Raw genomic sequence first — 23,460 nt, 5'->3', positions numbered from 1 at the left:
GGATTCTTATCATTGTCTTATAGACAATGACTGTATAAAGTATATCTATAGATTCATTCAACTACTCAACTTGATTTTTGCTAGACAACTGGAAAATGTACAATCAGCTCAATGCCATTTGCAAAAAAAGAATATCTGGAGAACCCCCAAATCTATTAGGATTCCTATTCCATTTGGAATCTATACAGGTCATATCCCATGATGGCGGCAAAGAGTTTTGGAAAAGACACATCTTCCTCATTTATGCCTTTCTAGATACTGCAACTCAGAAATCATTGAACCACACAGTCTCTTAGTTGTACGTATTCAATTTATAAAGCATTTATTGTGTCAGTCTCTATAAGAACCCCTTGTCAGTCATTCAGTTAATAAATATTTAGTAAGCTCCAGACACTGTAAAATTGTTGGCATATGGAGACAAGACACAATCCCTTCTATGGTGTTCACAATCTAATGGGGAAATTAAAAATCATCAACATAGGGAAGGTACTATTAAGGGGTATTGGCTGGTGTTTGAAATTATAAAAAAAAAGCTCTGGACAAGGTATATCGTGACAAATAAAAAAAAAAAGTCTTGCCCTGAAGCTTACATATTTTTTCCTTTATGGTTTTGCTGTCTTCTCATGCCTTGTCAGATTGTCATCTACCTTTTCTTGCCACCACATTTGACTAATTTTAGCAAGTCTTTCCTGACTTCCGATTTACTTCTCCTAATGCTCTCTAGGCCTAGAAGTCAGATAAGCAAATATGTTCAAATTATGTAAAAATGAGCATAAATGGACTCTATATAAAAGACTGAGGGCAGCTAGGTGGTGCAATGGGTAGAGCACCAGTCTTGGAGTCAAGAAGATCTGAGTTCAAATCCAATCTCAAGCATTTATTAGTTTGTGACCCTGGGCAAATCCCTTAATTCTGTATATCTCAGTTTCCTCATCTGTAAAAATGAGCTGGAGAAGGAAATGGCAGACCCTTCTAGGACATTTTCCAAGAAAACTCCAAATGGGGACACATAAATCTGAACAATTCAACAATAACAGCAACATGAAAGGCTGTGGGGCTACATTTTATAAAAATTGCTTAGACTTCAAGTTCACAATATTTATAATTCCTCACAGTATCTCAAATGAACTTAGTTGTTCATGAAAGATCTCTTTCTATAAGAGCCTTTAGGATTTTGTTTTGTTCTATAGCTATGTGAGGTTATTTTTAATTACACAATAAACAAATCAAGATGTTTATTTCTACATTTCTCCATCATTTGTTAGATCAAGAAGATAATATCATTTGTGAAAGCCTATCTCTTTATGATCTTATTCATTTTTTTAGTAAATGGGATAGGGACTATACCAGTAATTTCATTGAGTTAAGGAATTCCTAGGTAATGAAACTCCCTCACCCAAAATAGCTTGCCTCCTTCTATGTAACTTGAAGTATTAGTGAGTTGTTTAGCCCACAGAGTTAAGTGACTTGTCCAAGGTCACACAGTGTTTCTCAAAGGCAGGAAGATATAAACTCAGATCTCTCTCTGCTTATCTTTTCTTAATAAACTAGGCAAAATTTCCCTTTCTTTGAAATACTAAAACTTTATTCCTAAATGTCTATGAAATTCAGCATGTATTTCTTTCATTCATCTTTATTCAGGTCCAATTAATTTTCCCAATTTAATCCTCTTAACTGTCATTACTACTTCCTTATAAAGCACATCGGATAGCAAAGATCCACATGTCCTGATTTCACTCCCATAAAAGATAAAAATATTTCACTACCAAGATGCCCATATCACTTATTTTTGTTATGTTGCATTCATTTTCATCTCTCAATACTGCCAGGATAATTTGACTTAGTTGAATCTCATGCCTGAACAATCTACAGGCTCATTTTTTTCCTCCTATCACTCCTTTAGTATTTTGAATAATTCTTTTTTATTTCTTAGTATTTTTAATTTTCCTCAGTTACATGTAAAAGCAATTTTTAACATTTCATTTTAAAAACTTTGAATTCCAAATTCTCTCCCTCCCTCATCCCCAACCTTCCTCTCATTGAGAAAGCAAATAATTCAATATAGTTTATACATGTAAAGTCATATAACTACTGTACTATTTTTTAAGGTGACACTGCTTCTATTATCATAGAATTATTATCATAGACACTATCTTCTATTATCATAGAATTAATTGATATTATTTTTAAATCATCAAATCACCTTCCCTCTCCCCCAAACTACTTATATTTTTAATGGAAAAAAAGAAAAAATAATAGAAAAAATCTTGGAAAAATATATAAAATGTATGACCCCTTTTGACCTCCCTACTCAGCTAAGAGGTGGGGTGGAGGTAGAGAAGTCATCTCATTCTCTGTAGTGTTTTGCAGATTAGGTTGAATGTGAGTTATTATTACATGTATTAGCTGCTCATCTTGACCCTTTTGTCTAGTTTCTAGGAAACTAGAATGCTGAACATGAGACTGGTCAGCAAGTGATCTGAGTACATGCAGACCTGAATAAATATTGTTCAGTCATTCAGTTGTGCCCTATTCTTTGTGACCCTAGTTGGGATTTTGTTAGCAAATATATTGGAGCAATTTATCATTTCTTTCTTTAGCCCATTTATGGAGAAGAAAGCTGAAGCAAGCAGGGTTAAGTGACTTATAGAGGGTCACACAGCTAGTGTCCGAGGTCAGATTTGAATTCATAAAGCTAAATCTTCCTGACTCTATACTTGGCACTCTATCCACTATGCCACCTAGCTGACCCCTGAATTAATATCATATGGAGGGGGGAGGAATTAAGAGGGGGAACAAAAAACAAAACATACTGAATTCTCGTCCCCATTTGGCTATTTACTAACTGGGTGACTTTGTACAATTCCCTTAAATTTCTCTGGGAATCATGTCCTTGAGCTAAAAAAGAAGGGAGTTGGAAGAGGTGTTCTCTAAATCAAGGAGGCAAAGATGAGGAAGAAAAAGCATTCCATTCATGGAGGAGAATTAGTAAAATATTCAGAGCAGAGAGATTAAATGTCAAAATCATAAAACACCCAGAAGACAAATGTCACTGAATTGAAGAGTTAAGTAAGAAGAGTATGAAGTTGAAGAAAAACTGGAAAGGATGGAAGGGAATAAAGTTATAAAGAATTTTGAATACCAAAGAGAGAATTTTTTATGTAATCCTTGAGGTGATAGGAAATTACAAGAGTTTATTGAGCTGGGAGGAGAAAGGATGCTGTGATCAGTTATGGAGTGGAAAAATTACTTGTAGAAGGCAGATCCACCAATAGACTATTGCAATAGTGTCTGTGGATAGATAGACATGTGGAGGAGATATTGGGAGAAGAATGAACCTTTTCTTGAGACTTTTCTCAGTCCTTGGGTTGGGTGTCCTGATGGTTTCAGTTAAAGACTTCTATTTTATGATATCAGTAGAGCCAATAAATTTTTCAATATGTCTGTTCTCTACCACACTTCAATCCTACCTTCTCCTTTACCTTTTACTAGTACTCCTGAGCTAACCAATTCTTGGCTCAGTTCTGTATGATCCCTTATCCTTCCTTTTAACTTACAGATCTTAGAATCTCTATCTGGTTATCAGATATCTCATCCTTTTTATACAACTTTCTCAATGTACGGCTAAGTCTCTTATACAATGATTTTTGTTGATTCCAAATGATGTATGGACTTAGATCCCACTCATTTATTCATTCAATCAAGAAGAGCTCTTACCTAACAAAGGTAATTTAAGTGAAGTGTTTTTTGATCAGTGAAACTTCACCCTTATACCTGTAAAATAAGAGATTTGGATCAGATGATCCCTTAAAACTCTAAATCCTCAGACCATGAAGAGTATACCAAAAAAAGTTTTCTTTTCTACTCCCATCATGTTAGTTTGACACAAGGAGACAGATACTCCTCCTATGTGAACATATCTATGAGGCTTTCCTCTTAAAAGTTGCATTCATTCTTTCATGACACTAAGGCATTGTGTTGAAAACTAAAGAAAGAATGTCACATACTTCAATGATTCATGTCACCAAGTTTCCTAAAAGGGGAAATCTTCCTCTTAATTTTCACCAGTTGTCGAATTTTTTAGAATCTATTGAAATGCCAGATTTTTTTTTTATCATGCCTGGAAAGCAGAAACTAACAAAATGACTACACAGTTTTGCTTTAACCAATTAAACAAGCATTTGTTACTCACTTATAATATGTCAATCTCTAAGCTAAGTACTAGATAATAAAGCTAAAAATGAAAAAAGTTACTGCCCTCAAGGAGCCTTCAAGATAAGCATCTTCTCTGACTTTATCAGATATATAATATATACCTATATAAAAACGTGCAAATACATATATACAAAATAAAAACTAGTTAATGTGAAAGAGTCAGCACTACTAGCTAAGGAGAATCAGAAAAAGCTTCATGTGGGAAAGTGGGCCTTGAGCTGAATTTGAATGAAACAAGGAATTCTAAGAGTTAGATAAGAGGGGGGTATCCATTTGAGGCATGGGGGATAGTCTGTGCAAAAAAAGACATAGAGATGGATGTTATAATGTTTTATACATACATACATACATATAAATATATATATATATATATATATATATATATATATATATATATATGTAAAGAACCCTAAGAGTAATGAAAGGAAATCATATATTATGATGCTCAAGATCTGTTTGGGACTGGTTATGAAAATCTTTAAATGGAAAATAGAGGAGATTTTATTTCAATCAATATTTATTAATATCTACTATGTGCTGGGTATACAAAAAGAGACAAGACAGTCCCACTCCTCAATGTTGAAGATAATATGAAGATAGAAGCACTATAATTTATAGAAACAGATGGGGCAGACATGATCTAGAAAGAGAGAAGTTTTTAAAGAGAATCATCAGAATGTATGTCATAGAGGAATTCTTCACTCAGAACTAAATCATGGACATACCAAAATTGATATAAATTCAACTGTTGTTTATTCTTCATTCTTGAAGAATACCTTGACATCAAGGAGTTGATGCCATGACGAGCACATGAATTGGATTTGGGTTTGAGTGAGGGGTTACTGTGCTAAGTCACCAGCTTCACATTTTCCTTCCAGAACCATCTGGCTGCAATGACCAGATATGAATCAGGACAACTGGAAATGGCCCTAGATATGAGGCAGTCACGATTAAGTGAGTTGCCCAGTGTCACACAGTTAATAAGTTTCAGTTGTTGGAGACTGAATTTGAAATCAGGTCCAGTGGTTTATCCACTGCACCAGCTAACTACCCATAAAGTACCAGAGCAGATGGCCCACCTGGGGAATCATGAACTCCACAACAATGACTTCTTCTTCATTATTGTTCAGATATGTGGTTTTTATTAATGTAGGAATTTCATAAGTGTAGGAATTTCCAAGCAAGGCAACTTCCTTCCAAATTAGATAAGCATCTTCTCTGACTTTTATAGACTTTTGTTTTCTTAGAGAACTGAGAGATTAAATAAGTTGTTGAAGGTTACATACCCAATACAAGGCAAGATTAGAGACACTGGACCTGAGAATCTCCAAGAAGTTGATAAAGTTCCCTTTACTAATAGGAGGGCAACACCTCCTCCACAACTTAGAGTGTTAGAGAGTTGCCTAGATCAGAGAGAGAGAGAGAGAGAGAGAGAGAGAGAGAGAGAGAGAGAGAGAGAGAGAGAGAGAGAGATCACCTCTCAGTTTTGTCAGAGGTAGAACTTGAGAACTGACCGAGACCAACTTTCTACTTACTGTACCAATTTGCCTCAGTGTGACTTTATGGACTCTACATAATTAAAATATAAGCCTTAATGATAACCCTAGGAATAGAAAACACATGATTATTCCCATAAAGAGGATGATGATGCCAGACTCAAAGAAATATGTATGAAGTACATACTTAAAGCTGGTCTACCTCAAAGCTACCTGGAAGGGAAAAGACTATATACATACAATGTTTACCATTCTTGTCCACAATAAGAAAAGAAGAAAAACTTCCTGCTCTTTCTAGAACAGGTAGACAAGAGCAGCCAGAAACAAGGTCAAGGGTCTATTCTTGATGAAACCTTGCTATTCTCAGGGTACCTGCTCTAACCTGGTACTCTTACTCCTTGGAGGTAAAAAACTAAATAATGCTGTCTAGTCACAGTAGAAGTACTGTGAGAAAGAAATCAGTTGGAAAGAAGATGACTTCCATGAAATGAAAAGATCAAGTTTAGCCCTTCATGAGGCCTACAGTATTGGTTTAAGAAAGTTCTTCCATGTATCAATGAAAAGATAGTCTCTCGATGGGGACCCATTTCAAAATTATCTTCACTTGTGAAGACAACCTAATAACCTGATTGCATCAAATATCAACTGTTAACCAAGAGTGGGAGGAACAGAAAACTAAGTTATTAATTGTGATAAGACATCACCTGAGAAAGTGTGAAGTCGAAGAAATCTCATAATCCCCCTATTTGGTGGGCAGATGAAATGCATCATCATGTCCACCATAGACCCAATATAGAAGGAGCAACAGATACTCAGTAATGCCTAAATGTGTTCACCTTGCCTCACCCACAGAACCTAAAAGCATCAATATCAATTTTAATAACAACCATATTCTACCTAGAACTAAACACCTTAAAACCCTTTCCTTATGACAACCTGTGACATGATTAGGCAAAACACTTAATACTGTCATAGTAAAGTTGAGTAACCCTAGGTTTGAGAATGGTGGACTGACTGTCACATGGTTTTCAAGCTAGCATATTTGAGGGAGGGGTCTAGAATGTGCACGCACACACACATGTGTGTGTGTCTGTATTTATGTGTGTGTGTGTATATATATTTATAGAGAGAGAGAGAGACAGAAACAGACAGAGAGAGAGAGAGAGAGAGAGAGAGAGAGAGAGAGAGAGAGAGACAGCGAGACAGAGAGACAGAGAGAAATCTTCTTAGATCAGGGATTATCTAGTCCAAACCCCTTAACCAAAGACACTAACTGATGAGAGCTGAGATTTGAATACAGGTCCTTTGGCTCAAAATCCAATACTGCCATGTTTTTAAATTCCCTGCTTTCTTCTAATATACTTCTCTGAGTTGCTTTATTTCACCTGTGTCCTGGGACAAAGAAATCACCTTTTATAGTTAAGAAAATATTCATTCCTCAAAGCCATTTCTAAGATCCAAGAAAAATTTTACTGGATGGGAATATCCTATCCATATCCTTCTACTTAGTATATTTTTCTGAATGAAATGAGGTTACAAATAACTTCTGAAGCAGATGATAATGATTATAATGATGATGGTGACTATAATGACAATAATAATAACAAACTAGCACTTATGGGTAACTTTCACTTCTATCTAAATGATCTTATAGTTGCTTGGCAACCATGTTACATCCTCCATCTCCCATTCCCTCCCCTTCCCTCACAATCCTCATGCCGAAGCCCGCCCTCAGCTACTATCTAGCTGAGTAAGGTTACAATTATAATCTCATTTGATCCTCACAATAACCCTGGGAGGCAGGTTTTGTTCCCATTTTTACAAATGAGCAAACTGAGACTGAGTGAGGTTGAGTTATTTGCCCAAGGTCAAACAGCTAATTAGAAGCTGATGCCAGATTTGAGGGAGGCAGTTCAAAGCAGTAACATTCAACTTGAGGGGTGTCATGTAGAATGGGAACTGGGGGATGTAACATGGTTGCCGAGCAACCATAGTATCATTTACATATAAGTGGAAAAGACCTCCCAAAGCAAGTGGAATATTTTTTTTATAAGATTACAGATTTAAAACTAAAAGAGATGTTGGAGGTCATTGAAGCTAACCCTCTTATATTACAAATGAGGAAATTGAGGTCCAGGATAGTGACGTGACTGGTTCTAGATTAAACACATGTTAAATGCTGGCTCTGAGATTTGAACTTGGATCTTTTGCCTTTTCCATTTTACTACTCTTCTCCCATTTACTAAAGGAAATTCAGATTACTTTTAACATTAGGTGGCAAGGTCACCTCTTTCTCCCCAGATGTGAAGACTTCCAACTAACTGGAATCCTAGCAGGGAGATGCCTACTTATATAGCCTTTACAGTTCCTTTGGGCCATCTCCAGTTATCTAAACTAATTTAATCTAAACTAAACTAATTCCACTTCTAGTCTTTTTTTTCAGATAGCTAAACTCTCCAAAGGCCACTTTGCATTTAAAATTCAGGCACCTCCCCTCTAAGTCTGATTGATAGCTCTAAGGAGTACACTTCAATTCCAACCTGCTGTTTTTCAAAATCATCTCTAACATTTTGGATAAAACTGTGCTTCTAGTATACCTGTCATTTATCACAGAATGCAGAAGCCTTCTGTCTCTGCAAGATGGAAGTTGCGGGGGGTGGGGGGCAAGAGGGGGAGAAGGAAATTTCATTCTTCTTTCTGAGCTTACTCTACTTGGCTAAAGTCTACAGAGACAGCTTTAGCTTTGTGTTTTAAGGAAGTTGAGTACAAAATGTTCAGTCCCTGCAAATGTGGTCTCTTCGGTAAATATGAGATCCATTCCAGGAATATGATAAACTTTCAAAATACTCAAATGAGAGAGACATTTTGATCAAAGATGATTAGACATCTGACTATATAGCATTGATGAGATTGGTATTCTCAGTTTATGGATGAATAAAACTGAGGTTCAGGTTAATGAAGTGGCATCCCCTTAATCCAGCTTCAAAGACAAGAACTGAATCCAATGGGATGCAAACTTGTTTAGTAAAGGAACTAAGAATTAAACAGAAAGGAATACAAACTCCTTCAGTAAAAAGACTCTCATTTTTGAAATGCGGACTTTCTTTTTGCAAGGCAAAGGGGTTAAGTGGCTTACCCAAGGCCACACATGTAGGTAATTATTAAGTGTCTGAGGTCAAATTTGAACTCAGGTACTCCTGACTCCAGGGCCAGTGCTCTATCCACTTTGCCACCTAGCCACCTCCAAAATGTGGACTTTCCATCACTTATGTAGATCAGAACTTATATATATTTGTGTGTGATATGTGTATGTATATTTCAAATATAGCATCTTCCCAAAGTTTTATTATAATTTTAATTTTAACAACTTAAAGTTTAATGTAGTTTTCGATCACTAAAGCTTAAAACTACAGGAAGACTTTTGAGATACCCGATACATTCTTATTCATTAATGAAAGTATTAACATATACTTATTCTTCAATTAGAGTATTTCTTTATTTTCATCCATATGCATATGCATATTTTTAAGTTACAAAATTTCCTTCTACCCTCCCTTCTCACTCCCCTCCCCCTGTGGCAGTCAGGATAGCATTATACATACATATTTTAATAAACATATTTACAGATTAGTATTAATTATTTTGGTATGAGGAATTAGGTTTGAGGGGAAAAGATACATAAAAGATAATTTTTGTACTTCAATTAGAATACTGAAGTTCTTATTAGTATAAATTTAGAAATAGAGTTTAGATAGAAGATACCCTCTTTCATTACAGTGTCTTGAACATAGTAGAAACTTAATAATTGTTGAATTAATGTTGAAACTCAGTTCTCTCCTGAGTCCAAGATGAGGAATTCACTCCAGGATCCTTCCTGTAAGAAGCACAAATTTTAAAATCCTTACCCAGAGCAATCTCACAGCATAAATAGTAATGTAAGGTACAGCTCTAACTGAATGGCTCCCCTCTCCCAATGAGGTTGACACTTTCTATGCAATCTAGAGAGATTCCCAAAAAACAAACAAGTTAAATTATTTGTCCAAGGTCATACAGACAGGACTTGAACCCAGGTTTTCCTGGCTCTGAGATTAAGAATATAAATCAGCTTTCTATCCACTATACTACACTCACTGCCTTTGCTGGCTCATATTAAGTACTTAATACATTCTGTGGAATAGCTTGCTTGCTAGCTATGTGATATTAAATTCAATTTATAAACATATGTGTGTATGAATATAAAGATGTATACATATGCGTGCATATACATATATGTGTGCGAATGTATATATAATATATGCATATTACACATATGCTCATAGATAGTCACTTTTCTCATTTGTTAAGGTAAAGTGGAGAAAGGATTGAACTTAGTCAGAGGACCAGAATTTCAATTCCAGTTCTGCTCCTTACTATTCATATGGTCTTAGGAAAGTCACTTCATCACTCTGGACCTCAGTTTCATGCCTTGTAAAATACAGGGATTGGATTAAGTTACCTGTTAGGTCCTATCCAGAATTAATCTAAGACATAACTGATGTCCAGGGGACCCTTAACATTGATTCTCAGTGTTTCCTTAGAATTTATCTCTTGCTGCTTAAATCCCTCCAACCAAATATTTTAGTCCCAAGAGAATGTTGTTGGGTGCCTTCTTATAAAACTCTTCCTTTTAACTTTTTAAAAACATTATGAAGGTGTAATATAATTACACTTTATATATATTTATATAATTACATTAATTATAAGTTATCATTATCATCACCAACATCATCATCATCATATTAAGCATAGGCATCTAGGATGGAACTCTGAATAATCTGGATTCAAATCCTGTCTCAGATACTTATTAGGTAAATCACAAGTTCTGCCAGACTTATGTTCCTCATCTGTGTAAGAACCTGATAGCTTCTGAGATCCTTTCTAGCTCTAAATCTAAGATTCTAAGAACTCCAATGCTCTAATTGAAGAATAAGGACATAATGCTAATGCTTTCACTGAGGTATAACAATGTATAACTGATGTATTGGGTATCTCAAAAGTCTTGCTATAATTTTAAGATTGCATAGCTTGTTATTAAATACTATTATTATTAACATGTTATAATAGCACATATAATATGTAATAAATAATATAATTTAATAACAATAAGTTAATATTAATATAAAGATTATTATTATTAAAGACAAATTATACTAAGACTTTGGAGGAGATACTGTATTTGAAAAAGTATATATACTATATATATATATATATATATATATATACATACACATGTACAAATATGTTGATGATGATATTTTGTCCTTTGTCCTTGAAGAAGACCATGACATCAGAGAAGTGATATCATGAAAAGCACTTGAATTGAATTTGAGTGAGGGGATGTTGTGCTAAATCACCAGCCTCTCTTTCTCCTCTTTAACCATCTGGATCTAGTGAGCAGATATGAGAGGCAATCAGAGTTAAGTGACTTGCCCAAGGTCACACAGCTAATAAGTGTCAAGTGTCTGTCCTCTTGACTCCAAGGTCAGTACCTCCTAGCTGCCCTCTGTCATACATATATGTGTGTGTGTGTGTATTTATGTATATGCATACATATACATGTATATGTTTATATATACATGTATGTATATATACATGAGTTCTGACATGTATTAGTGTTATAGAAATATCCACATTAACAGTAGATAGATGGCTACTCCAGGAATCAAGAGCTGAATTCAAATCTAGTTTCTGTCACTGCCTAGCTAAGTGACCCTAAGCAAGTCACTGAGTTCTCTTTTCCTCAGTTTTCAGACCTGTTAAATGGGGATAATTACAGTATCCTCCAGTATCATCCAGTATGTTGTGAGGATCTGTGTGAGATTCCATGTGTAAAAAAAAAAATAAACCCTTTCTCACAGTGCCTATAACATGATTGGCCTGATATAAATTCTTTTTCCCTTCCCCCATTACCTTGTATTTGATATAAATTTTATATCTGCTTAAATATGTCTATATTGCGTGTCTCTCAACAACAGCAACAACAACAATAATAATAAGTACTTGAGGTTAAAGACTATTTTTTCTTTGTACCCCCTATGCCTAGTACCTTACTTGGGACAGAGTAGATCCTTAATAAATGCTTATTGGTTAATTGATTAGTAAGGACAATAGTACTTAATATTCCTGAAAACCAGGGGTTGCTGGAGTAAGTTCAGGAAAGTTAATGATAAATTTGTAGTATGAGAATTTATAATTTAAAAATATTCAATAATACGTTCAGAGCTCTATTTATTGTTTGGGCAATTTCCCAAGCTTTAAAAGGTGAAAGGGAAAATCAGTAGTACAGACTAAAGTTAAAAGTATACTTAGAGTATACTTTTTGGAGAAGCAATTGTAAACATTTACCATCATATCTCTGAGTAAATTCCAGGATAGTTGGAAGAATAAAATGAAAATAAATAGATAAGATACTATATAAATAATTAAAGAACATGTGAAGTTTTCAATCCCTATAATCACTGACTAGAATTAGCTATTGCCAGCTTTCATGGACATCCTACCTTCTCAGCCTCTAAACGGCTTTCAGAAAGACAAAGAATTCTTGCCTTAGCTGAGTTCCCCTTCTTCATGACACTCCCAGCCTCACATTCATAATTCATTGCACATTTTCTTGGACATGACCTTGAGTTTTGGGGGGGGAGGTTTCTCCCTTTGTACCTATCAGATGAACAACTAGTGCTGTCTTTCTTTTCTGTCCAGTCAGCTTCCATAAGAGACATACTGTACAAAGCTATCTCTTTCAGTCTAATTGCTCTCTCCTCTTCTTCCTGCCAGTGGATGCCATTCTATATTAACTTCACGTCAGCATTAGGCAATTGGGGTATATTTCAACAGAATGTTATTAATCCAAAGGCAACCTGCATAATCCTTCCTTTCACATAACATATGATCACCCCAAATAAGAAATAAATGGAGCTTTAAGACACAAAAGTGTAATTATTCTGCCACAGACCTTTTCCCATCTTCCAAGCATTCTACAGATAAAAGACCCTTTAGAGTAAGAACCTCAAAGTGAATTAAAAAGGGAGGGAGAAATGGATGTAGAATAAACCCAGTGTAATTTAATACAAAAAATTATCAGTTAATAAGCATTTATATTTGTTGAGCTTAGCACAGTACTTAATACATAGTAGGTATTTAATAATTACTTATTTACACATCCCAGCCCTAAGGAGACTTATTTCCAAATCAAGAGAATTGATTGACCTGTCCATATTTTTTCCCAAAGCCCTCATATTTTCAGCATTTATTTAGTTTTTTCCTCTTATTTCAAGGAGAGAGTCTTGATTGAGTGTGACTTTCCCCTTAACCCATTTTAATGCATTTTAGATTTGAATTATCTTGCAAACAAAAGAGAAATGCTAATCTTATTTTTCAATAAAAAATGTCCATAGGGTATTTTCAAGCAGAAAGGAATCCAGAAATGAAGTGAGAATTGGGTGGCACCTAGGAAGAACAATGTATTGAAATCATATAAGAATGGCAAGGGCATTAGAATAAGATATCTGAAAGAGGCATCCAGACTGTAAATCTATAGCATTTAACATGACAATATAGTTATAATACTCTTTGTAAATGTCAACATTATATGAATTATGATTAGAGTTATCATAATTTATCATCCATATATATATTTTGTAAAGCAGTCGGGATTAAGTGGCTTGCAAAGGGTCACATAGCTAGTCAGTGTTTGAGGTTAGCTTTGAATGGACTTCCTCTTGCCTTCATGTCCAGTGTTCTATCCACTGCAAACCTAGCTATCCTCTTGTTGCTAATTTATTACAAGAACAAGAAGCACAAGAAGCATATATTACTTCTAGATGATAATAGTTCATATTTTATTGCCATTTAATAATAAATGGCATTTACATAATTCTTCAAAGTTTGCAGTGTTTTACACATAATTTCATTTGATCCTCATAACAACCTTGAGAGGAAGGTACTATTATTAAACCTATTTTACAAATAAGGAAATAGAGGCAGGCAAAAGTTAAGTGACTTGTCCAGGGTTTCAGAGCTAATATTTGAGGCAAGATTGAATTGAAGTCTTCCTGACTCCAGTCCTATGCTCTCTCCATTGTGCCACCTAACTAGTGCTCTTGACTAAAAGCTAGTATGGTGATTAGACAGGACATACCCTGAGGAGGATGACCAGAATGGAGAGTACACTGGGCATACCATAGCATGACTTTTGAAGAAACTGGGAATTGTTTTCCTTTGAGAAGGGTAGAGTTAAAGAGCTATGACAATAAGGAAAAAAAAAAACTTTCTATGAATTAGAGCTATCCAAAAGTGGGATGACTTTCCTCAGGAAGAAGTGGTTTTCCTATGCCTAGAAATATCCCAGAACACTGGATGATCATTTGTCAGGAATATTATTATAGAAGGGTTTCATCTCAAGGGGACCCTTAGATCAAATGACTTTGAGATCCTTAACAGCTACAAGATCCTTGATTTTCTGAGGCTTTTACCTGTGCTAGTGAATTTGTTTTCCCCTTTAAAAAAAAGTCTTTATTGGGGTGGCTAGGTGGCATAGTGGATAAAGCACCAGCCTTGGAGTCAGGAGTACCTGAGTTCAAATCTGGTCTCAGACACTTAATAATTACCTAGCTGTGTGGCCTTGGGCAAGCCACTTAGCCCCATTTACTTGCCTTGCAAAAATCTAAAAGAAAAGTCTTTATTTTACAGATAAGGAGAATGAATCTCAGAGAGATCCTCATGATGGCAACCATAATCCCATAACTAAAAGATGAGTATGTCTTCAAAAACTCTTTTCACCCCACTCTGTTTTCTTCTCGATATTTCTTCCAGGATGTCCACAGCCACTGCTCAAGGACAAAGAGATGCTGACTCTTCCTCTCACCCTGAGCTTCCAGAAGATAAACCCTTGTGTCATGGAGCTGTGCCGATACTTTCAACAATGCCTTTGTGTTAGTCAAGAGCAACATTCCCGAAAAGATGTTATGAGGTAACCCTAGATATTTTTTGTTGGAATATTTTCCTTAAACTGTTTCTCTTGAAGGGGAAAAAAGATGCCCTTTGGTTAGTGCAAAATGATGGATTTTGCTATGTTATTAATTCCTCAAATGACTTAATTGAGAATTCAGAAACAAATTTTTTCTATCTGTGATATCTCTACTAACACACATGATCCAATAAAAAAAAACCCCAATAACAACAACAACAAACCCCAGGTAATTCAAGTCAATTTAAATGACATTTATAACCTGCTATTACAAACAAGTCACTTAGGAATTCCCTTGATCACTAGAAAGCATAAGCTATAGGATCTTCATTTTCAAACCAAGACACAGGTTTGTGCCCCCTTTCTCTTCCCCTTCCTACTTTTCTTTCTCCCTTTTATATGCTGCCTTCCCCCCACTTAGACTATAAGTTCTTTGAGAGCACAGACTGTCATGTTTCCTTATATTTATGTTTTGGATACTTATTGCAGTGTCTTGTGCCTAGAAAACATTTAATAAATGTTTCAGCATTCATTCGTGTTTTAATTCAGAGGTTCATAAAAGATTAATGAAGAATGCTGCTAAATTTATACTGTGTGGAGATTAGTGTATTTGGGTCTCACTTATTGACTGGTCATGAACCAGTTGCCTATCAAGAGGATGAAGTTTGAGTTTTTCTTCCCTAAACCTGATCATAAAGGTTTTAGGAGACAGGAAAGACAAGAGTGAACAATAATGGGAGATACAGACGTGTGGGGAAAGAGTGGGAAGTGGATGGTCATTAACTCCTCTCTTCAGATCTTACTCGTGAACAGTGGAGATAACACAGAGGAATGGCTAGAAAGAAGAGAGTAGAACAATAGGGGGAAGGAAGGCAATAGTCAAAAAGTAGACAGTTGTCTTACTTCTTACCAATAGGATCAGTCTGAAATGTCCTCTGTTCCCTCAGGTTCCTGTTCATAAAGTCAGCTAAGTGACGCAATGGATAAATGGTAGTAAATGGAATCAGAAGGACATGAATTCAAATCCACCCCCATCTACTTCCTATCTGTGTGACCTTGGGCCTTCAATTTACCATGGTTTGACTCAGATTCCTCAGCTATAGCAGATGATAATTGCCTCTATCTGTTAGGGTTATTGTGAGAAACACATGAGTTGCCATAGATAAAACTCTTTTCAAACCTTAAAATCAGTACAGGATATTATCATTTATTACGTTTTCTATAAGACTTTGTCCTAAAGCCAGTTGATTTGTTTTTCTAAATAAATTTGGAAGCAAACAAGTACTGAGTTTATATTGGAAAAAAAAAGTGAACCAAGAAGATTTTGTGTTGTTTTCAAACTTCTGTGCATGACTCCCTGGACTTCTATACCTCTCAGACTAATGGAATCACTGGGGGGTGGGGGGTGGGGGGTGGGAAGGGAGGTAGGTCAGAGAGGTCATTGCCTCATTTCTCCAAATATATACAAATCACAGTTCTTCCAAAGGCTAATACCAGTCATTCTAGGGTCAAATGAATGGGTCAATGAAGGAAAATGGGAGAATGGACCCTGTAATGTTTCAGAAAATTTGGTCAGGGATTTTTGCCTTCCCTGAAATGCTGACATGATTTCTCTTTAACTATGATTTTCCCTTAGATGCTGCCATAAGCATAAAAATGAGAGAGAGGAAAAAAAAACAACACTCCATTTCTATAATCCTGAGAACTTGTCTACTTACAAATCTTAAATATTATTTTCAAAGTCTACGAAAAGGCCCACTAGAATTAGAACTGATTGATTAATTAGAATCTGTGGTGTAGTGGACTGGGAGTCAGGAGACCTGGAGCAAGTTACTAGTCAATTTAAATGACATTTATTATCTGTTTATTACTTGTGGTAATGTAGATAAGCCATTTAGCCTTTATAAGTCTTCCCCTATAAAATAAATTCAATATTATCCATATTCTCTATTTCACAAATTTAATAAAAGGAAAGTACTTTTTAAATTTTAAAGAATTAAAGTACAATTAAGTACAATTCAACACTTATAACTATTATTGATAAATTAATTTCCTATCATCTCCTAGTCCTTCAACAGATCCCTATATCATCTCCATTTCTTACTTTTAGTCACCTTACTCAGAATCTCCTCCTTCCCATTGCTAAATGGATCAACCAAGGTCTTTAGTATCAGAAATTAAGAGAAAAGGAAGAAAGCAAAGGGGGAAGACCATTTTATCTTATAGGCATCTGTGGCTCTTCTTTAAAAGTTGAACCTTGACTTCTGGTAAGGGAAATAATGATACCCATCTGCAGCAGTTGAGCTGTGGATCTGCATTGGAAGAAGGGAAAACACATTGAAAAGACAGGTCAGGTAGGTACCAGAATATTTTTGGAGTCCCAAAATCCAAAGACGAATAGGAAGAATGAGTTCTGGAACAGCAATGTGGGTGTAATAAGTCCATGCTATATTAAGAATCTTGGATTCAGGGAGGGCCAGAGAGAGATGGCCATTGTATTTCCCCATTCCTGCTTTATTCGGTCTTTTCTAAGCCTCTTCCTGACACAAGTTGCCCTTTTTAAGCAAAGACTCATATTCCAGAACTGTCATCAGAAATCACTTGGGCTTGAGTGGAAGTTTCTCAAAGTTAGTGAAAGGTATAAACATACCCTAACTTAATTGGGGTGTATTAAAGATAGAAGTCATAGAAGGTGAGTAAATTGGAAAGGTAGGAGGTTGAACTGAACAAAGTAAGGAAAGAAAAGACTGTGGGTCAGACCTTGATTTTATTGAGTCCATAGGTGACAGATGATACAAACAAGGTCCAGATTTGTTTATACTCAGCAAGAAGAGAGGTGGTTGCTAACTGATATACTAATGGTGATAGAAGGAAGATCTAAATGTAGTGGTGAGGGTCAAGGAGTTTGTAAACTCCTCACTCTTTATCAGGGGACACAGGGAAGGAGTAGACAATCTTCTAAAAAATGTCAAGAAATGTGGTGCCTTCAAAAAAAAGCCAAGGTTGCAATAGACCTCAGAAGATGCAAGGAATCTGAAAGGAGAGATCTAGAATCACATGTTTATAGCTTAATGAAAATGAAAAATCATCTAGCCCAATCCCTTCATTTAGCAGTGGAGAAAACTGAGGCTGAGAAAAATGAAATTAAGGGCCTATGGTTACACAGATAAGTCAGTCAGTTAATAAACATTTATGAGGCACCTGCTATAGACCAGGCAATCTGACTCTAAATTCATTGATCTTTCCACAACTCTGCAACCAAGGAAGCTTATTAGAGGAAATAGTATAAATAACAAATTTAGAGACTAGTAATAGGGTAAGTTATATGGCTAAGTTTTCTATAGGGAAAGAAAAGAGACAAGCCTGTAGAGTCTGGTCAGATAAGGACAGAGGAAAAATTTGGAGAAGAGTGTATCCTGACCTGTTGTGATGGCACCTGAGGAGATGAACATGCTAGGTTCTTGAGTCTAGGCTCAAGGATGATAGCCTGTTTCTGGGGGGGAAATCAGGCAGAGAAAATAAAGGGTAAGAATTTTAACTCCCCATTTATCAATATATAGAGCACAGCCTTATTTGCTTTGTGTTCTAGATCTAAACACTCCTGAACTTTCCTGTGAGAAAGGCCCTTGTTTTGTGCTTATCTTGCCAAATTGGATGAAGTTTCTTGAGAGCTTCACAAGAATGGCTGGAGTCAAAGAAAATGATGATATTGAACTGAACTGAATTAGTCTATTTCCTGGGGCTCCTGAATTGTATTTATATATGACTGCTTGCACTATTTGGGCAAAAGATACCCCAAGATCAAGTCTTAATGAAATGCATGCTTTACCCCCAAAGCACTCCCAAAATGAAGGCTGGTAGATTGCAATCATGCCTAATCTATTGATAAATCAAGCTCTGTCCTACATAATTAAATAAACCCCTCAGGTTGCTCTATGTGAAAATTCCTAGCTGTTGCAAGTTTATCCCTTCCTTCATTTACATTAATTCTCTAGATTCTGCATTGAGTATTATTCCTGGTTCTTGAGAAATGCAACATACATCTGTCAAAGGGTGACAAGAATGGCTCATTCCCACAGTAAGTATATTATCTAACAACTTAAACATAACATCCTTACTTTTGTAAGAGTTACTTTAGCTATAGCAAATATTACCAAGAAATATTTAGTAGAGCAAGACAGCCAAAAAGTCAATCTTGACTTGGGAATAATTCTAAGTGGTTAGGGTAGCACAGTGAATATTATGAGAGACTTAGAGCCAGAAAGACATGAGTTGAAACCTTGCCTTAGACAAGGCAGTAGCCTGATTGATCCTGGGCATATCACTCAACTTTTCTTGTCCTCAATTTCTCATCTGCAAAATGGGAACATAATTCACAATTGTAAGAGGCAATAAGATAACAGGAAAAGTTAACTATACAACAATTTCTCTAATGAATATTGATGCAACATTTTAAATATAATACTAGTAAGGAGATTATAGCAATGTATCACAAAGATCATACACTATGACCAGATAGGATTTATAGCAGGAAGTCAGGGTTGGTTCTATATTAGGAGAATTGGAAGCATAATTGACTATATCAATTAAAAAACAACAACAATTACATGATAATCTCAATAGAAGCAGAAAATATTTTGACAAAATACAAAACTCATTCCTATTAAATATCCTGGAAAACAAAGGAATAAATGAAACTTTCCTACAAATGATAAGTTGTAATTTTTTGAAACCATCAGCAAACATTATCAGTAATGGAGATAAGTTAGAAGTCTTCCAATTAAGATCAGGGATAAAGCATTGATGTCTATTATCACCACTCTTATTCAGTATTGTACCATAAATTACCCATAGCAATAAAAGTAGAAAAAGAAATTGAAGGCATTAGAATTAGGCAACAAGGAAACAAAAATAACAATCTTTGCAGATCAACTAAAAAACTAATCGAGACTATTAACAACTTCAGCAAAATTTAGAATAAAATAAACCCACATAAGTCATCATTATTTCTATTGTATTATCAACAAAGTCCAACAGTAAGAGATAGAAAGAAAAATTCCACTGAAAATAACTGGTGATAATATAAAATATTTGAGATTTTGCCCACCATGAACCCAGGAACTATATGAACATAATTGTAAAACATTTTTCACACAAATAAATTCAGACCTAAACAAGTGGAGAGATATTTATTGCTCAAAGATAGGCCAAACCAATATAAATAAAAATGAAAATTCTACCTGTTAATTTACTTATTCAATGACATATGAATCTAAAGAGATAAAAAATAATAACAAAGGAAAAAACAAAAAATCAAGAATACCAAAAGAATCAATATAAAAAATATAAAGGAAGGTAGCCTAATAGTAATGGATCTCAAATTATATAACAAAGTGGCAATCATCATAACAATCTAGTGCAGACTAAGAAATGGAGTGATAAATCAGAGGAAAAGATTAGTAAATGGCCATAATAATCTAACATTTGACAAACCCAAAGATACAAACCTTTGAACAAAAACTATTTGACAAAAATTGCTAGGAAATAATATATAAAAAGCAGTTTGGCAGAAACTAGGTATAGACCAACATCTTACACCATGTAACAACATAAGGTCAAAATGGGTACATGATTTAGGCATTTGCTGTATCTAGAATTCTCATTTTTATGAAAAGCATTTAATATGCAGCTTAAGAAAGAAGGGGCGGCTAGGTGGAGTAGTGGATAGAGCACCAGCCCTGGAGTCAGGAGTACCTGAGTTCAAATCCGGTCTCAGACACTTAATAATTACCTAGCTGTGTGGTCTTGGGCGAGCCACTTAACCCCATTACCTTGCAAAAACTAAAAAAAATAAATAAATGGAAAGAATCTTGGTTAAGGGGGAAGAAAGGGAAGCCTATGATTCTAGTCTCATAAAACTATCTAACAAAAGGGGTAATTTAAAGTTAGAGCATTCCCAAATGAATAATGTATCCTGAACCAAAACCCATATGACCTACAGGAAATGACCTGAGAGGAATGAGTCTCTCTCTCTCTTTAGGTTCTCATTAAAGCATTCTTCACTGGTATTTACGTGGAATTAACTTGGCTTTCCAAAGCTACTTAGGCTCTGGCTTAATTTTAGGCATGACCCAATGGAGTGCACTTTATCCAAAACAGATGAGCAATTTGATAGAGGAAAGTTGGGGTTAGGGCAGGAAAGAAAGAAGGGAGGAGGACTTACCTTTATAACAATAGAATCTTTTTTTTAGGGTTTTTTTTTTTTTTTTTGCAAGGCAAATGGGATTAAGTGGCTCGCCCAAGGCCACACAGCTAGGTAATTATTAAGTGTCTGAGAACGGATTTGAACCCAGGTACTCCTGACTCCAAGGCTGGTGCTTTATCCACTACGCCACCTAGCCACCCCCCCAACAATAGAATCTTAATCACAGATTTATAGCTAAAAGAGATTTTAAGGATTGAGACTTAGAAGGATTCCATCTTTTAAGTCATCTAGTCCAACATCGTTTTATAGATAGAAAATTAAAGATCAGAGGGGAAAAGCAACTTATCAAGATCATAAAGCAATTGAGAAGTAAATAATTGGTATAGTTGACTGTGGGTTGGACCTGGAGTCAAAACTTAGTTCAAATCCTGCCTCTGACATTTAGTAGCTGTGTGATCCTAGGAAGGTCATTTAATTTCTCAGGACTTCAGTTTCCTCAACTGTAAAATTGAGGCAGCAATAATGTTCATCTTCTAGGGCTGGTCTAAGGATGAAATGAGAAAATTGTTATAAATTATACATGTGTGTGTATATATTGTTCTGCAAACTTTAAAATTCTACATAAATGGGAGATATCATTATTAGTGGCAGAACCTGAGCAAGTCCAGATTACCTTCCTTCCATTAAATAGCCCCTCGTCCACAGTTCCACTGTCTCAGTATGTATATGTTAGATGGAACACATTGAAGTCTGGCATTGCTCCCAGAGTCATTGTTAGACACACTACATTTTTCTCTAGTTGTTCCATTCCAGTGATTTTTTTTCCCCTCTCCTCTTTCAGCCTTAAAGCAAAAATGTCTTTCAAACATCTGCACATCTGTCTGAGGCCCTGAGGGAATCCCTGAAGCAGAGTTCTGAATACATTGCACCTCCTTGGCTTCTTTCCTGGGCCACAATACCAGCGAGATCACCACCCAAAACTGATTTGTTGTTCTTGTTGTTTAAATCACCTCTTTGTTCTCTCTTTCAGGTAGTGTTTGATGTTAGGTCACTCTAGGGGGCACACAGATTATAGCCACACACAAAAAATGTCCAACCTATTTCATGCTCATAAACACATTAGTTATGGGCAGATGCTCATCTCAGGTCCAAGAAAACCAGGTGAACACAGAAGATAAATGTCAAAATACCTAAGAAAGGGATGTCTTAAAAATTCTAGTTGGTAGTATAGAAATGCATTCCAGGATTCTCTAAAATCCTCTATCAGATTTCTCCTTTGCTTTTATGTTCTTGTTAAAGAATCAAATGCTCAAGAAAAGGGCACTGATCCTGATCAGATGCTCAAGTTACGATAAAGTGTGTTTGAGAAAATATGGCACCCCTCGCTTTGATAGAAAGGGATTGTCAGGGGCAGAATGCTACAGGTATTGTCAAATGGGATGATCACTGTAGTTGTTATTTTTAATTGCTTTTAATTGCTTAATTGGTAATAGGTAATATAATGACAAAACGAATTTATTTATATTATTGTTATATCATTTTCATTTCCATATATATACATATATGTATATGTGTGTGTGTGTGTGTGTCTATACCTTGGACAGCTAGGTGGCATAGTCAGGAGGATGGAAGTTTGAATTCAGCCTCAGATACTTGCCATTTACTAGTTGTGTGACCCATGGGCAAGTCACTTAACCTGAATCCAAGGCCATTTCCAGTCATCCTAATTCATCGTGATTCATATCTGGCCACTGGACCCAGACGGCTCTGGTGGAGAAAGTGAGTCTGGCACAGCATCCCCCTCACTGAAATCCAATTCATGTGCTTGCCATGGTGTCACCTCCCTGATGTTTTGGTCTTCTTTGAAAATGAAAGTTAAACATTATTATGTGAATACTCTATCTCTATCAGTCTCTAAACTTCATCTGTAAAGTGGATATAATAATAGCACCTCATAGGGCTACTATAAGAAACAAATGAGATCATTTCCTTAAAGCTCTTTGTAAACAGAAAGGTCTTTATAAAACATTGTCTATTTTAATAATTTATTTTAAAAGCTGCTCTCTCTAATTTTAGTATTATAGAAAAGATAGTTGTAATTTTTCCAGTTATAATTTCCCCTGATAATTCATCACCTATTTTGTGCAATTTTTTTGTTTCAATAAAAATGAGTCATAAGTTAGATATGGTGGTCTACATCCTTGCTACCAAAGAGGCTGAGACTTGGTATATCACTTTAATCCAAGTGTTTTGAATTGCAGGAAGACTAAGTCGATTGAATGTGAGATTTCATCTAACCACAGTATGATGAATTTTACACAAGAAGGCAATCCACCAAGCCACCCATGGAGAAGCAAATGAAGCAGGGCATGTTCCCAGACATGAATAGTGGGTTGGTCCCATTAGAGGTTACTATACTTGCAGCAGCTTGGGTGAGCTAGGAAGACCTGGTAGAAAGAGAGAGAGAGAGAGAGAGAGAGAGAGAGAGAGAGAGAGAGAGAGAGAGAGAGAGAGAGATATGAGGGAGAAAAAGATTATAA

The 23,460-nt window shown here is 35.7% G+C and overlaps 1 protein-coding gene across 1 annotated transcript in view; it reads left to right on the top strand.

Moving 5' to 3' along the window:
- Positions 1-21,805, top strand: part of HHLA1 (HHLA1 neighbor of OC90) — a 63,248-nt gene extending 41,443 nt beyond the window's left edge. Inside the window, exons 11-13 of the mRNA XM_074202132.1 lie at positions 14,562-14,718; positions 18,711-18,793; positions 21,762-21,805. Coding sequence (XP_074058233.1) covers positions 14,562-14,718; positions 18,711-18,793; positions 21,762-21,805 — 284 coding nt within the window. The remainder of the gene's footprint in view (positions 1-14,561; positions 14,719-18,710; positions 18,794-21,761) is intronic.
- Positions 21,806-23,460: the final 1,655 nt, after the last annotated feature.

The sequence above is a fragment of the Macrotis lagotis genome, chromosome X (genome assembly GCF_037893015.1).
Source record: "Macrotis lagotis isolate mMagLag1 chromosome X, bilby.v1.9.chrom.fasta, whole genome shotgun sequence".
Classification (NCBI taxonomy): Eukaryota; Metazoa; Chordata; class Mammalia; order Peramelemorphia; family Peramelidae; genus Macrotis; species Macrotis lagotis.
This window is presented reverse-complemented; position numbering and strand designations above follow the sequence as displayed.